Source organism: Chrysochloris asiatica, unplaced genomic scaffold (genome assembly GCF_000296735.1).
Source record: "Chrysochloris asiatica unplaced genomic scaffold, ChrAsi1.0 scaffold00016, whole genome shotgun sequence".
Taxonomy (NCBI): domain Eukaryota; kingdom Metazoa; phylum Chordata; class Mammalia; order Afrosoricida; family Chrysochloridae; genus Chrysochloris; species Chrysochloris asiatica.
In genome coordinates, this window is record NW_006408534.1 from 13,863,330 (window position 1) to 13,878,273 (window position 14,944).

General features: G+C 47.9%; 1 protein-coding gene across 1 annotated transcript; it reads left to right on the forward strand.

The window, feature by feature from the left end:
* Positions 1-3,096: 3,096 nt before the first annotated feature.
* GPR113 (G protein-coupled receptor 113) lies at positions 3,097-14,219 on the forward strand. Its single transcript, XM_006835296.1, has 12 exons — positions 3,097-3,180; positions 4,460-4,520; positions 4,919-5,056; positions 5,490-5,688; positions 6,584-6,828; positions 7,513-7,722; positions 8,223-8,366; positions 8,578-8,774; positions 9,152-9,331; positions 10,186-11,565; positions 13,988-14,029; positions 14,106-14,219. The coding sequence occupies exons 1-12, from the start codon at positions 3,097-3,099 to the stop codon at positions 14,217-14,219; spliced, it is 2,994 nt and encodes a 997-aa protein (XP_006835359.1).
* Positions 14,220-14,944: the final 725 nt, after the last annotated feature.

A 14,944-nucleotide genomic window follows, 5' to 3' on the forward strand; every position in this document is an offset into this window, starting at 1 on the left:
TGGTCCCTCCTGATAATATGTCCAAAGTATGAGAGACAAAGCCATCCTGCCTTCTAAGTAGCATTCCAGCTGTACTTCTTCCAACACAGATTTGTTTGTTCTTTTGGAGGTCCATGATACTTTTAATATTCTTCTGAATATTTGGTGGATCTATAGTCTGAGAAACTGGATTATATGAAGAAAAACGTGGCATCAGGATGATCAGTTTTACATTCAACAAATCATACACTTTGTTTGATTTCAATGATTACAATACCCTCCATTCAACAACAGCTATACCACTTCCTCATTGTGGTTCCTAATTGCATTCCGCCCACCTTTCCATCCTGTCTCAACTCTGTCCTTAGGTTAATGTTGTCCTTGGGATTTGAATGACTGACCATTCCATGGTGAGTATACTTTACTAGTGATTTTCTGGAAAAATTCTGCTACTATTTATAATGGTTTCATGTGCTGGTACTAAATCTGACAATGTTCCACAGCTATTCCTAAGGTTTTCAGTGGTAAAATATTCAGAAGTAGTCCACCTCTCCTTCTTCCTAGTCTGTCTTAGTCTGGAAGCCCCATTGAAACCTGTCTGGTATTCCAAATACAGGTGACCCTGCTGGTATTCCAAATGCAGATGATGGCATAGCTTCTAGCATCACAGCAACATGCAAGCCACCACAGTACCACAAACTGACAGGCAAGGGATGGATGAATATGGTTAATAAAACAGAAATCATACAGACCCATTAAGACCTCTAGTCCCGTTCATGACAGGCAACAACTATTGCTGAATTTCTGATGTATTCTTCCAGAAATATTCTAGCTACAGTATACATAAAGCACAAATATCTAGATTTTCCTTGTTTTATATAAATGGTATAATATTCACAGTAATAAAGGTTCTGGAGGCACAGTGGTTAAGCATTGGGCTACTGGTGTGGGCTGTTGGTTAATGTGCTGTTGGTCTGAGTCACAAAGTTAGAGGATCAAGCTCACCAGCCACTCCTGGAAACTGTGGGTCAGAACTGACTGTGGGTAGGAATAGGCACTGTGGGTTGGAACTGATTCAATGGCACTTAACAATAATAACACTAACCAAAAGGTCTGCTATTTGAACTACCAGCCATCTCCGTCTGTGGGAGAAATGTGATAATCTGTTTCTGTGAAGAATTACATCCTTAGAAACTTGGTAGCATAGTTCTACTGTGTTGTATAGGGTTGTTACCCACTGGTAAGGCACTGGGTTTGGTTTTGGTTTGGTATCCATAATGTATACTTTAAACCACCACATACGAGTATATTGGTGGTCACTCCAAAATAGAGTTACTATTATTCACAGCTTTATTTAAACGATCTCTTTCTAACAGACATTTTGGTTAATTCATTTGCTAGGTGTGGTGCTGTGAGTTAATGCACTGAACCACAAGATCAGTGGTTCAAGCTCACCAGCTGCTCCTTGGAAACCCTATACAGGGTCGCCATGGGTTGAACATGACTGTACGGCACTTAACAATAACAACATATGATGTATTACATTGGGCAAATCTGCTGTACAGACCTCTTTAAAGTGTTGAAGAGCAAAGATGTCAGTTTGAGAACTAAGGTGCACCTGACCCAAGCCATGGTATTCTTAATAACTTCATACGCATGCGAAAGTTGGACAGGGAATAAGGAAGACCATAGGGGAATTGATGCATTTGAGTTATGGTGCTGGAGGAGAATATTGAAAGTACCATGGACTATCAAAAGAACTAATAGATCTGTGTTGGAAGAAGTGCAGCCAGAGTGCTCCTTGGAAGCTAGGATGGCCAGACTTCATGTTTCATACTTTGGATATATTGTCAAGAGGAACCAATCCCTGGTGAAGGATATCATGTTTGGTAAAGTGAAGGTTGGTGAGAAAGAGGAAGACCCCCCAACGAGATGGATTGGCACAGTGGCAGTATCAATGAGCTCAAATGTAGCAACGATTGTGTGATGGCCCAGGACTGGGCAGTGTTTCGTTCTGTTGTGCATAGGGTCACTATATGAGTCAGTATCGACTTGGTGGCACCTAACAACAACAACAACAACACTGAATAGCCTTATACACATATACACTGAATATAGTCATTATTTTGTGTTTTAATAATTAGCCAGTTGACATTGAGTTGATTCTGGTTTATGGTGATCCCCATGTGTATCAGAGTAGAACTGTGTTCCATAAGGTTTTCAATGACTGAGTTTTGGGATATAGATCACCAGGCCTTTCTTCTGAGGTGCTTCTGGAAGGACATGACTGTTTAACTATTTGTGCCACCCAGAGACTTCTTGTTATTTTGATTTGCATTTTTTATGTATGAGGCTGAATGCTTTTATATTTCCTTCATTGATTTGAATTTACTTTTCAGTAAGCTGCCTATTCTTATCTTCTTTCCTATTTTCTATGTTACTGATATATAAGACACAAAGTTCTTATGTAAGAAAACTTTATTTAAACATAGTTTTATAATTTTTATTTTAACACATAGTTTTTGTGCCAAATAAAAAAAAAACCCCAAAACTAGACAGTCAAATTTATCTGCTTCCTCCCTTCTGGGTGTGTATCCTTACTTCAAAATTATTTTGTGAAATTAGTTGATAATTTCTTCTAGCATTTTCCAGATTCCCTTCTACATGTAAATCACTAGTCTATCTGGAATTTATTTTGGACTAACATATTTTGAGGTAGCAGTAAGTTCTGAGTCTTTTCTAATCTTAGCTCTTTGAGCAATGATATAGCTTCTTGGGAGTTCCAGAACAATCTGGATCTCCTGGATCCTTGAGAATGTCACTGAACCCAGTTTATTGACACATTGCTGGTAGCTCCCTAAGTCTTCTCCTGCTCACTGATTCCTTGGTCCAGACTGTGGATGAGCCTAGGATGTGTGGATTCCAGGTGACCCCCTCAGTGGCCTGGATGCCCATTTGACTCAAAAGTCATGGGCTGTAGCACTTCCTCTGTAAACTTGACCCTGGCTTCCTTCCATCTTCCCCTCCCATCCCATCTGTGCCCAGCCCCAGCTTTCCTCTGGGGACATTTGCATGACACATTAACAGGAGGGTTCCTGGGGATTGCTCCACTGAGCCATGGTGTACTTGGTGGCCCCGCTGCTGCTCCTGGCTTTGACTTTCCCCACGCTGGGGTCACCAGCTATCCAAACATCCCAGCCTGTACGTGAGATGGGTGAGGACCTGGGGGAGGTCTGCAGAGGTACCCCTGGGCTGGACCTCTTGGGAGTGGGGAGGAAGGGCAGGTGGAGGAGAAAAAGGCTAGAGGGCAGAAACTGGTTTGTTACTTGACCTTTAAGAGATCTTATCGGTCTGTTTCCCAAGATTTCTCTATTGTCCCTGAAAACATGGATGATGCCTGCTGTACTTTGGACAAAGGCTCTTCCAATCAAGCCTGCAATTTAAAAATGAAAAGAAAAGAAAAACTTTCCAGATTAGGTAACGATTGGCTTAGAGGGCAGAAGAGAATCTGAGGAAAAGTAGCAGAGTCTAGATTAGTTCTTTTTGGAATCTGTTTTCTTTCTTCAAGAGAAGAATCTGGTTTTATCTATGCTTTATCTATCTCCATACAAGGAGGCTTCAAAAAGTTCATGAAAAATTCCATTATTTATAATTCAATTTTCCCATGCCCTTTCTAAAGCCTCCTCATATCTTACCCATATTCACATCTGTATCAATATCTATTCCAGCTGCCATTCATAGTCATGATTCATAGTGATGCCATATGTGTCAGAGTAGAACTGTACTCACTCCATAGGGTTTTCAATTGCTGAATTTTTTTGGAAGTAGTTTGCCAGGCCTTTCTTCCAAGGCGCCTCTGGGTGGACTGGCCTCTCCAAACTCTTAGTAGGTAAGCACTTAACCATTTGTGCCACCCAGGGACTCCTTATCTAGATCTGTAACTATATTTAGAGATGGATAGATCTCCACATGCAATTTTGAGAGAGGAAGGAGTTGATGGGGAAATCATTTGCAGGAATCAGAGACAAAAGGAAGGGCAAATGCCGCCTTCTGATCAGCCTCATGGCAAATCCCAGAGAACAGAAGTCCCCCAGCCTCTGAGCCCACTCACCTCTACTCACCCTTCCCCACTGGCTCTCTAGAACCAGACATTTTAACTAGCCTGGATGAACTCGAGGCGAGGGCTCATCAAACTCAGGAAGGAATTAAGCAAAGCATGTTGACTCTCCAGGGTGTGCTTGGTTCCTGGTTTCAGGTAGGACTTGCAGGTCCAGGTGGGGCCCCTGGTCTATGTCCCTGGAACCTCCTACCAGAAGCCACTTTCCCCTCTTGATGGTCACACTTGGTTCCAGGCAAAAAGAAGAGCTTCAGAGGCAGGCCAGACTAGCAAGGCTGGTGCCTGAGGCCACCTGGGAAGAAGGAACCCCTGGGAAAACCCCTGTCAGCCTCTCTCAGAGGCCTTCCCTCTGTTCCGTTTCAGGGACCGAGTCAGGCCATGGGGGAATCTGAGAAGCAACTGGGCCAAGAGAGTGGAGCATCTGGTGAGAAGACAGAAGGAGGGGACTTACAAGAGGCGAGGGGGGTGGGGGTGGATGGAAGGATTGGGACAGGGCACAGTGAGGGAGCAGAGAGGTCAGCCAGACCAGGTCCCTGTACCAACTAGTTCTCTAGCTGCAAGGCCTTGAGGAAACCTCGTAAGCCTCATTTGTAAAATGGGGCTTGTTGGGAAGATGCCATGGAACAGTGTATCTGAACGTATTGTCACATGGGGAGGAGTCACTGCCTTTCTGTGTCCTGCCTGGGTGCCTAGAAAGGCTTCATGAGGTGGGATTTTTCCCATGTTCCTGGGAATGACCACATCAGCGTGGGAGGCAAAAGAGGGGTGGATCCACAACCTTATAGCATCTTCCTCCCCTTCCCCCATCTGCCCTGTCTGTAGACTCAGTCCTGGTCTCTGTCTATGTGCATCTGGACTTTTCAGACAACTGGCCACCGGAACTCTCCAGGACCCTGGCTCACTCCTCTGCCTTGACTTCGTCATCCCCAAGAACTCTTAGTAGTCTCAGCCTTACGACAGGTAGGGAGGACCCCCACTGCACCATGCATCTTGGTGCAACTGCCTGCTCAGAGAGGAGATTCCAAGCTGACCAGGACTTGGGCACTGAGCCTCCTGCAGCAGCTTGTCTGAAATTCTTCCTGAAGCATCCTCATGGCTCCTCAGATAGACTCTCCCCTTCCTACTCCGTGTCCAGGTTTGGTAGAGGGACCAAAGGGCACACACCATGGGCAAGGACATTTGAACTTAACCTGGGCTACTTTGAGCCCTGGCTGGGGAGCAGCCCCTGACACGTGGGCTTGATTGAGGCACCTGTAACTCTGGGATTGTTGCAGATACCCAACCTTAAAACCTCTTAGGCATCACACAGTTGGTTCTGCCTCCCTGGCTTTCTTGGCCTGCCTGCCCATTTCTTTTTATCACTTTTTATTCACTGCCTTTCTTTTTATCACAGAGTGTAAGGCCCAAGATGGGGGTTTCTATTGTGTGTGTCTCTCTGGGTATCAGTGGAACACCAGTGTCTGCTCCCATCACTCTTCCTGCCTCACCCTTCACAACCACCAGCCCTGTGACTGCCTTGTCTTCAGCTATCCTGAGCCCGCCTACTGTCAGTTACTGCCACCTGGTAAGGAGGGTTGGGAACTTGAAAACCAGTGGCCCCATGTGGAAGAAATCCTCTGTGTGTGTATGGTGTTCCTCTCTCTTTGAACTCTGTGTTTCTTCCAGCTGGCTCAAAACCAGTAGTTTCTCTGGACAGGAGAAAATTTCAGCTCACAGCAAATCGCAAACCCTGAGTTTAGGCCCTAGACAGTGAGATTAATGAAAGAACAGCAGGGCCCCAGGGACATCTGAACAAGGACAGAAAGTGCTGGAGTGACCTAGGAGTTCAGGAAGAATCTTCAATGGTCCCAAGCCACCTGGAGGAAGGGGAAGTCATATACCAAAGGGGTTCCTTTTTTGGGGAATCCCAATGACCCAAGCCATGGTATTTTCAATAACATCATATGCATGTAAAAGCTGGACAGTGAATAAGGAAGACAGTAGAAGAATTGACTCTTTTGAGTTATGGTGTTGGAGGAGAATATTGAAAGTGCCATGGGCTGCCAAAAGAATAAACAGTCCTGTGTTGGAAGAAGTACAGCCAGAGTGTTCCTTGGAGGCCAGGATGGCCAAACTTTGTCTCTCATAGTTTGAACATATTGTCAGGAGAAGTTGCTGGAGAATGATATCTGTTTGGTAGGGTGAAGGGTCAGAGAAAAAGAGAAAGACCCCCAGCGAGATGGATTGGCAAAGTGGTAGCGTCATTGGACTCAAGAGTGGCAACAAAATTGAGGTTGGCCCAGGATTGGGCAATGTTTTGTTCTGCTATGCACAGGGTCACTATGAGTCAGTACCAACTAGATGACACCTAACAACAACAACAAATGATAGACAGGGTCTTTCAGGTTGAGTTACAGTAGCTACACTCAGATGTCCTTTCAGGGATAATAAAATGCTAGAAAGGCTTCAGAAGGTGTGGGGAAGGAGTGAGGGCTACACTGCGAGGAGGGCCATCTCCTGCCTCTCTGCAGTCCCTGGGACACTGCACATAGACTCCCCACTGCCAAAGCCTGGCAGCACGCTGAACCTGACTCTCCTTGTGCACCTCACCGCCACTGACCTGCACTGGTTCCTGCGGCCCCAAAGGAGCTCCAGCCCCATCCTTCTGCAACCAGGATCACAGGTGTCCTTGAACTCTTCAAGACAGGGTCAGGCTGCCCTCAGTATCTTCAACATCTCCCAGGACTGGGCAGGTAACCCTTCTCAATGGGGTTCTCTTACCCTCTTTCTGGGTCTCCCCTTCTCTTCCTCTTCTTTCTCTGCTTCCCTTCATCTCTCCTTCATGCTGCTCCCTCCTTCTTCCCTTCTCTTTTCTCCACTTCCTTTCCTGTTTCATCTTTCCATATATTCACTTTGGGGAAAGAAAGGCTAAGAGGCCCATTTCAGTGTAGAGGAGACTGGAAAGATCATCTCAATTTCAGATCCATATTCTTCTTGGTGTGAGACTGTAGGATAAGCACTGGATTGCTAACCGAAAGGTTGGCAGTTCAAACCCATCAGCCAGTCCTTTACAGGGTCACTGTGAGTCAGCACTGACACAACCACACTTTAACAACAGCAACAAAATGGCAGGGACAGCGCAGGGGGGCAGCTGCTGTAGGTAGAGAGGTTCATGGGAGAAACCGTAGTAAAGGCTAATAGAAATGAGTACAGAGCCTCTTTTGCAGATCCCTTCTTTGTCCTGGAAATCCTTTGTGGGCTGGAAATGTGCTCAATAAGGGCCATTCTGGATCTTTCTGGCTGACATTAAGCTTTGGGTGGAGAGCAGAAGAGGGAGGGTGAATGAGAGCCAGAGTTTGGGAAGTCACAGGGACTCTGTGGTACAAGGTGGGGAGGGCGCAGAGGAGCCGGCAGGTGCAGAAGGTGTGTGTCTGCAGGCGAGTACATGTGCTGCTTTGAGGCCCAAGGATTCAGGTGGGAGCTGCACCAGGAGGTGAGGGTCCCCTTGCAGGAGACAGATGTGGCGCGACTTCCAGACCAGCTCTCCGTCTCCTGTGCTACTTCCTCTGGCTTCCACCTGCGCTGCTGCATCCCTAGCACACACCTGGCCCACAATGCTTCCTGGAGCCCTGGGGAGGGCAACACAGGTAGGAAAAGGGGCCACGTGGTCAGGGGCTCTGGAGAGAGAGGCAGCTAATCTCCTCAGGTAGCTGCAGTTCCACCTGGGAGTTCTGGGGCCACATGTTCAACACTCCCTTTTTTTTCCACCCTATCAGAACAATCTTATACCTATTGCAATCATAATAAATATATGTATAGAAAACATTTTCAAAATGCTTCCACCCACACAAGCCCATTGAACTCACCTAATAAACACTGTGAGGTGAACTTGGTGATCACCCCATTTGACAAAAGAGGAGACAGTGGCTACAAGTCCTAGAACTTTGACCCAGGATTCACACCCAGGTCCACCTTCTTCCAAATCCATGTTCCACCCATAGTAGCTCAATACCACAGGCCATTCGGCTAGTCCTCATACTTCACCCCTTCTGAAATGATAGAAGGACTGAAACAGCATCTCTGGAGCTGCAGGCTTCTAGAACTGTTTCGGGCCTAGTGACAGCTCCCTTGTCTCATCTTCCCGCAGTCTACTTACTCAGTAAGTCAGACTCCGAGTGCCTCGTGCTGGCCGTTCACAGCTGCCCTGCAACTGACACTACATATACTTATGAACTGCAGAGCCCGGAAATGGCCCCTCTCAAGATCTCTGTCTCCGTCAGCATCATCCAGGGTATGTGGGGCTCTGGGTTTCAGCTCTCCCCTGGAAAGGGCAGCAGGAAGGCCTGAGAGCTCCAGGCTTGACCTGGAAGCACTCCTTTTCCTCCTTGAGGTTTCCCCACCCTGGACAACAGGGCCAGGCTCCCAAGCCTGCAGGGGCTCTGCCCAATGAAAGGCTAGAGATAGACCATGACTGCTGAGTTCTCCTGGTCATCACTCTCCAGATGGAGACGTCATGTGCCCCGAGGACTCCTTGGCTGTTACCTGGAATGTCACCAAGGCTGGCTACGTGGCACAGGCCCCATGCCCTATGAACAGGACTGGAATGATGACAAGGTCCTGTGGACCTGATGGGGCCTGGGGACCCATTCACAGTAGCTGTACAGATGCCAGGCTCCTGGCCTTGCTGCATCAAGCCAGGGTAACATTTCTGGCGCTGCATATACTGTCCTCTATGACCTCCCCTTCCTTCATTTAGGACTCAGAGGTTTCCCAACTTTACAGTCCTTTCCTCGTGCGCCCCAGCCTCGAGTCCCAGCTGCTCTGAGCTGAAACCTGTCAGAGCCTTAGAGTGGCCAGCAGTCCCCCTAGGGTCGAAGCTCAAATTGCAGTCCTATCAAGTGTCCCCACTAAGATTGCTATCCGTGTCTTCCCCTTGGGTCTTCCCCTTAATGCTTTCTGCTCTCCCTGGGGTGGGTGTGGAGTGTGGTGGGGAAGCAGCAGGGGGAAGGAGAAGAGGGTGTCCCTCCCTTGGGAATGTTTGCACCATCCCACCTTCCTGCTGTCTTGTCTGTTCAGCTGCTGCAGGCAGGCCAGGGCCAGCCTGCTAAAGAGGTGCCACATCTCCTGGCAAAGTTGCCAGGTCATGTGGCGGAGGTGAGGTCACCCTCAGATTTACTGGCACTGTTGGACACCGTGACTGTCCTGGCCAAGGTGGTGGCAGAGACCAGAATGCATCTTAACCACAGTGCCCTAAAGGTGAGAGCTTTGTACCATAGTGGAGCCCAGCTGGGCAGGAGTGTGTGTGTGGGGTCGGTTCTTCACCTATGGGCACTCCTATGTCTTTGACATCACTGTAAGCTGTCAGGCAGCCCTTTCTAGAGCTTAGGTGTCTTTCCCCTAGTGCTGTCCTCCCTTACTTTAAACGCCTGTCTCCAAGGCACTGGGATATGGAGAAGGCCCGGTGCTGGTCCCATGGGGACTTGGAGGCATCTACGCCCACTCAGACATATAGATAGGACATGATTACAACACCCCCCCTTCTGTTCCCTTCCCTCGCTCACTCCCCCCCACCCCTAGCCTCCCCACCCACTCCCGGCCATACACACATAGACTACCTACTTGGAGATTGCCAAACACACACGTAGATTTGCTGGACTCACTGAAATCAGCACATTTGTGGGCTTCAGTTGGTGACTCATTAGCTGCAGCCAAAAGAATAGTTGGAGGCATTGATGCCACACCCCCTTCATGCCTGGGAAACACGGCCACACTTGTGACCCAGCACGTCAGAACAGTATGCCTCTACTACAGCTAGCACCTTCGAACTTTATTGAATGGGGTATCTAATGATACTGGGACCCTCTTAAGACAGGTGGCTCTAAGGGATGGAGGGCTTTCAGATAGAAGGGCATAGGAGATGTTGCCAAGTGGTTGGCTCAACAGCTCCCATTCTCCCTATCTGGCAAGTCTCCCTTCCCAGGCCCTCCTCCTCCCTCCCTTTCCTCCTCAGTGTTGGGTGTTGCACTGGACTAGGGTGGGTATGTTTCTAGGTCTGTAGTTCCCAGTGCCCTGGCTCAGTGCTGTGGGCTCCTCTCTGTTGGATGCTACAGGCTCTCCTGACAGCCACAGACAAGATCCTAGACTTGGACAACAGTTCTTTGTGGACCCCGACTCAGGCCCAGAAGCCCTCGGCAAGCTCAGCTCTCCTGCTGGCTGTGGAGTCCCTGGCATGCAGCCTGGACCCACAGGATCATCCGTACTCCTTCCTCTTGCCCAATGTACAGCTTCAGACCCAACTCCTTGAGCCCACAAATCTCACTGACTACAGAATCTCCTTCACTCAGCCCCCAGTGCAAGCACAGATTCCGGGGCGCTCATTGGCCCCACTGGCCCCTAGTGAGGCCAACATTAGTCTTACTAGCCTGGTGCTGAAGAAAATGGACCACCTTCTGCCCTCAAACTATGGAAGGGGGTTGGGGGACCCCCGCTATACCACTCCTGGTCTGGTCCTTTCCATCTCCATCATGGCAGGTGGCCAGGCTTACCACCAGGGAGAGGTCATCATGGACTTTGGGGATGGAGATGGCACCCCTCACTGTGTTTTCTGGGACCATGGTCTCTTCCAAGGTGAAGGGGGTTGGTCTGATGAAGGGTGCCAGGCACAGGCAGCCCAGGCCAGCTCTACCACTCAGTGTGTCTGTCTGCACCTCACAGCCTTCTCCGTCCTCATGTCTCCACACACTGTCCCAGAAAGCTCTACCCTGGAGCTGCTGAGCCAGCTGGGCTTGGGGGCCTCCATCCTGGCACTGCTTGTGTGCCTGGGTGTGTACAAGCTGGTATGGAGAGTTGTGGTACGAAACAAGGTTGCCTACTTCCGCCATGCAGCCCTGCTCAACATGGTACTCTGCCTGCTGGCTGCAGACACCTGCTTCCTAGGAGCCCCGCTGCTTCCCCCAGGACCCCATAGCCCACTCTGTCTGACTGCTGCCTTCCTCTGCCATTTCCTCTACCTGGCCACCTTTTTCTGGATGCTTGCACAGGCCCTGGTGTTAGCCCACCAGCTGATCTTCGTCTTCCATCAACTGTCAAAGCACTGGGTACTTCCCCTGATGGTGGTCCTTGGCTATATGTGCCCACTGGGATTTGCAGGGGGTGCTCTAGTCCTCTACCTACCCCGGGGGAAATACCTGAGGGAAGGGGCATGCTGGCTGGATGGGGAGGGAGGGGCACTCTACACTTTCGTGGGACCAGTGTTGGCTATTGTGGGCGTGAACGGGCTGGTACTAACCATGGCTATGCTCAAGTTGCTGAGACCTTCACTGTCTGAGGGGCCTCAGGTGGAGAAGCGTCAAGCCCTTCTGGGGGTGATCAAAGCCCTGCTCATTCTCACACCTATCTTTGGCCTGACCTGGGGGCTGGGCCTGGCCACTCTGATAGAGGAGGTCTCCGAAGTCCCCCACTACATCTTCACGGTTCTCAATACCTCTCAGGTGGGTGGTAACATGATGGCTGTGTTTTTAGGTATTCTAAGTCACTGCCAGTCCCTTCATACTGGTATTACGGTGAAACAGAAACAACCTGTTATTGTTGTTGGTTGTCATGGGTCGATTCCAACTCATGATGATATCATGTGTACAGAGAAGAACTGTTCCACAGGGTTCCCAGAACTTCTGGTGTGGTGCTGTAGGATCAGCACTGGTCTGTGAACCACGGGGTCAGCACTTCAAACCCACCAGCTGCTCCTCAGGAACCCTACACAGAGTTGCTATGAGTCAAAATAGATTCGACAGCACTTAATAACAACAACATAGGGTTTCCAAGGCTGTGACCTTTCAAAAGCACATCGCCAGGACTTTCTTGCAAGGTTCCTCTATTTAAATGGCCAAACTTTGGGCTAGTAGTCAAAGGCTTAACACCTAAGTATGTTTCCTGTAAGTTTGAGAATTTTAGAAGGCTTATGTTGGAATCCACATTCCTCCACTACCTAGCTGGAAAAGTCTGGACAAATCACATAATTTCTCTGAGCTTTGGTTTTCTTGTCTGTAGAATAGGGATGGCAGCAAATACCTGCCCTGATTGCTCTCCAGCTTATGAGTTTAAAAGGTCTGTGAACTCTGAAGCGCCTGCATTGGCATTAAGGAGCTCAGCTCAGTATAGCTGAGAGGAAGATAATGTTGCCTGGCACTGGTTTGGCCCTAGCCAGCACCCGTATGCACTCTGCTTAAACACACCCCTACGCCCTGTCTCCTCTCCAGCCCTCCCGCCCTTCTTTTGCAGTGACTTTCCTCAAAAGGTTGTTCTGGAGAGACTGCCCAAGGGAGACCACATTTCTGGAAACCCGAAACAACTTTCCTCTCCTCTCCTCTAATTTGGGATTATATTAATATTCTTCTTTCTTGGTTTATTATCTACCTCTCCAAGGAATTTAGCTTTTCACTAAAGGGATTCCCATGCATCATCTCTTTAAATGCTAGATTTTCTAGGTGGGGAAACAAGGAGTCTAGGTTAAGAACAGGAACCCTGGAATCTGACACCGAGGGCTCACTGATTCTTTGGAGAGTTTGAACCTGAAACATGTTCACTCTTTTTTTGTGTGAATTGGATGAAAGTTGCAGAGCATATCTGTTTTCCATTCAATAACTCACACACATTTTGTTTCATCTCGTTGATTGGAGTCCCCATAATGTAAAATCACGCATCCTACATTTTCCTTGTGTTTCCTATTTCAATTCCCTCTTCTTTCCTAACTCATCTGAACTTGGTCCTTGGACAAGTGCTGCCCTTTTGATCTTACAAGGCTGATGATTCTCACTAGTGTTATTGTTCCCTTAATAGACCTGTCTATTGTTTGGCTGAAAATTTAGCCATGGGGGTGTGGGTTCAGTCCCAGGCCTGAAGTGTGACTAAGGACTACAGTCCATCAGTCTCTCACCGACCAGGAAGCCTGATGTTTTTTATGAAACAAGCTCATTCTTCTTCATTGCCTTCTCTCACTTCATTGTTAAACATCTCAGTCTCTAATACAATTCAAAGGGTGAATGAGATCATCATGCCAATCAACAGCAATTAATCTGAGAAGTTACTTTAGAGAATTGTGTAGCAAGGGATTACATGCCATGCATGTTAACATGCGCAAGATCTCATTTAATCCTTCCTACAACCTGTGAGGCAGGTATTATCCCCATTTAACATGAGAGGAAATTAAAGTGCAGAGCGATTATATAACCTGCTCAAGGTCACCCAGCTAAGCAGCAGTGGAGTGGACTGGAACTGAGTGTGACTGATTCTCACCCAGGCTCTTTGCTACACCCCCTCAAAGGGAAGCCAGGGAATTGTCAGTACCCAATCCTTGGAGTCCTGGTATGGCACTGCGGGCTAATGCACTGGACTTCAAAGTCAGTTTGAATCACAAAGTTGGTGGTTCAAACTCACCAGGGCTGCTATGGGTTGGAACCGACTTGACAGTACTTAACAACAACAATCTGGATAATCCCTTTGCAACTATCTATTAAGGGTGGGAAAAAAAGCAGTAGTTACCAGGGGATGAAGGGGACAGGGAATGGGGGAGGGGATCATTAGCGTGTTCACTTAATTTTATGTGAATTATATTTTATGTGAATTATTCCTTAATAAGGATTCAAATTATACAGTAAAAAAGATAGAATGAAAGATACAAAGAGGAAAAAAAGATAGAATAGAAAGAAAATACAAAGAGGAAAAAAAGAAAAGCACTAGAATTGGATCCTATGCACCAAGTGATGGGAATGGATGGAAGAAGTGAGAAATGGGGAGCCCCCATATGTGATTTGGACAAGAGGAAAGAGAGTAAGGGCAGAAAGGATGAGAACAAGTTGATTTGGGTTGATTCCTTTCTCCTTTTTCATCAGCCTTTTTCCATTTTTATCTTCTCAGGGTGTCTTCATCTTGCTGTTCGGTTGTCTCATGGACAAGAAGGTGAGTCTGCCCACCTAAGCTCCTTCTGCACACAGTCTGAAGGCTGACATAACAGAAACACTGACTTCATCTGCAGGTTCAAGAGACTTTACTCAAGCGATTCTGCCGCACCCTGCCCTCCAGCTCCACCATTTCCCTGGTGAGTTGCTGGCTTCAAGTCCCCAGTTATCCCCCTGAGAGCAGGCCTTAGGCATTCTGCTCTTCCCCTGAGGAGACTGGCCTAGCAGAAGCCAGAAGAAGATGGCATGTTTCAGGGGCAAGCTCTTCCAAGAAGGGGCAGCCCATTCAGCGCATTCACAACCCACATTCCTGCGTTACTCATCACAACCTGGACTCCTCCTGGCACTTTTGTCATTCTTGTCAAGCTTCCAGTTAGCATTTGAAGGGAAAAGGTAGAGTCCCCACACATGGCGTAAAGTTCATAGCATCCTTATAACTCAGGCAGGAGGGCAGGTGAGAATACAACATGGTTATAATCATCTGTCTTCAAAGAAGAATTGACTCTAATCATCACTGAACTGAAATTGGCTCTCTCCACTCCTTTCTAGACCACAAATGAAACTTTCGTCTCGGAACACAGCAAGGAAAGAAGTAAAAAGGCCAGGTGAGAATTAAGCTTTCTTGGGAGAAAGGTGGAGGAGCCTTGGTGGCACAGTGCATTCAGTGTTGGATTGCTAACCAAAAGGTCAGCAGTTCGAACCCACCATTTACTTCACAGAAGAAGGATGAGGCAGTCTACTTCTGAAAAGATTTACAGCCTTGGAAACCCAGTGGGGCAGTTTCACTTTGTCCTATAAAGTCACTATGAGTTGGAATTGACTCAGTGGTAGTGGATTTGGTTTGGACTCGGGAGTGAGGATGGGTGTAGCAAAGGAGGTGTCTCTCCATGCAACTCTCCCAGCCCACAGGGTAGAA

Bases quoted from the DNA above. Each gene is read 5' to 3' on its own strand.
- GPR113 (XM_006835296.1), top strand. From the start codon at position 3,097: ATGGTGTACTTGGTGGCCCCGCTGCTGCTCCTGGCTTTGACTTTCCCC. The intron at 6,829-7,512 runs GTAACCCTTCTC...GTGTGTCTGCAG, and splicing joins CATCTCCCAGGACTGGGCAG to GCGAGTACATGTGCTGCTTT. The intron at 7,723-8,222 runs GTAGGAAAAGGG...ATCTTCCCGCAG, and splicing joins CCCTGGGGAGGGCAACACAG to TCTACTTACTCAGTAAGTCA.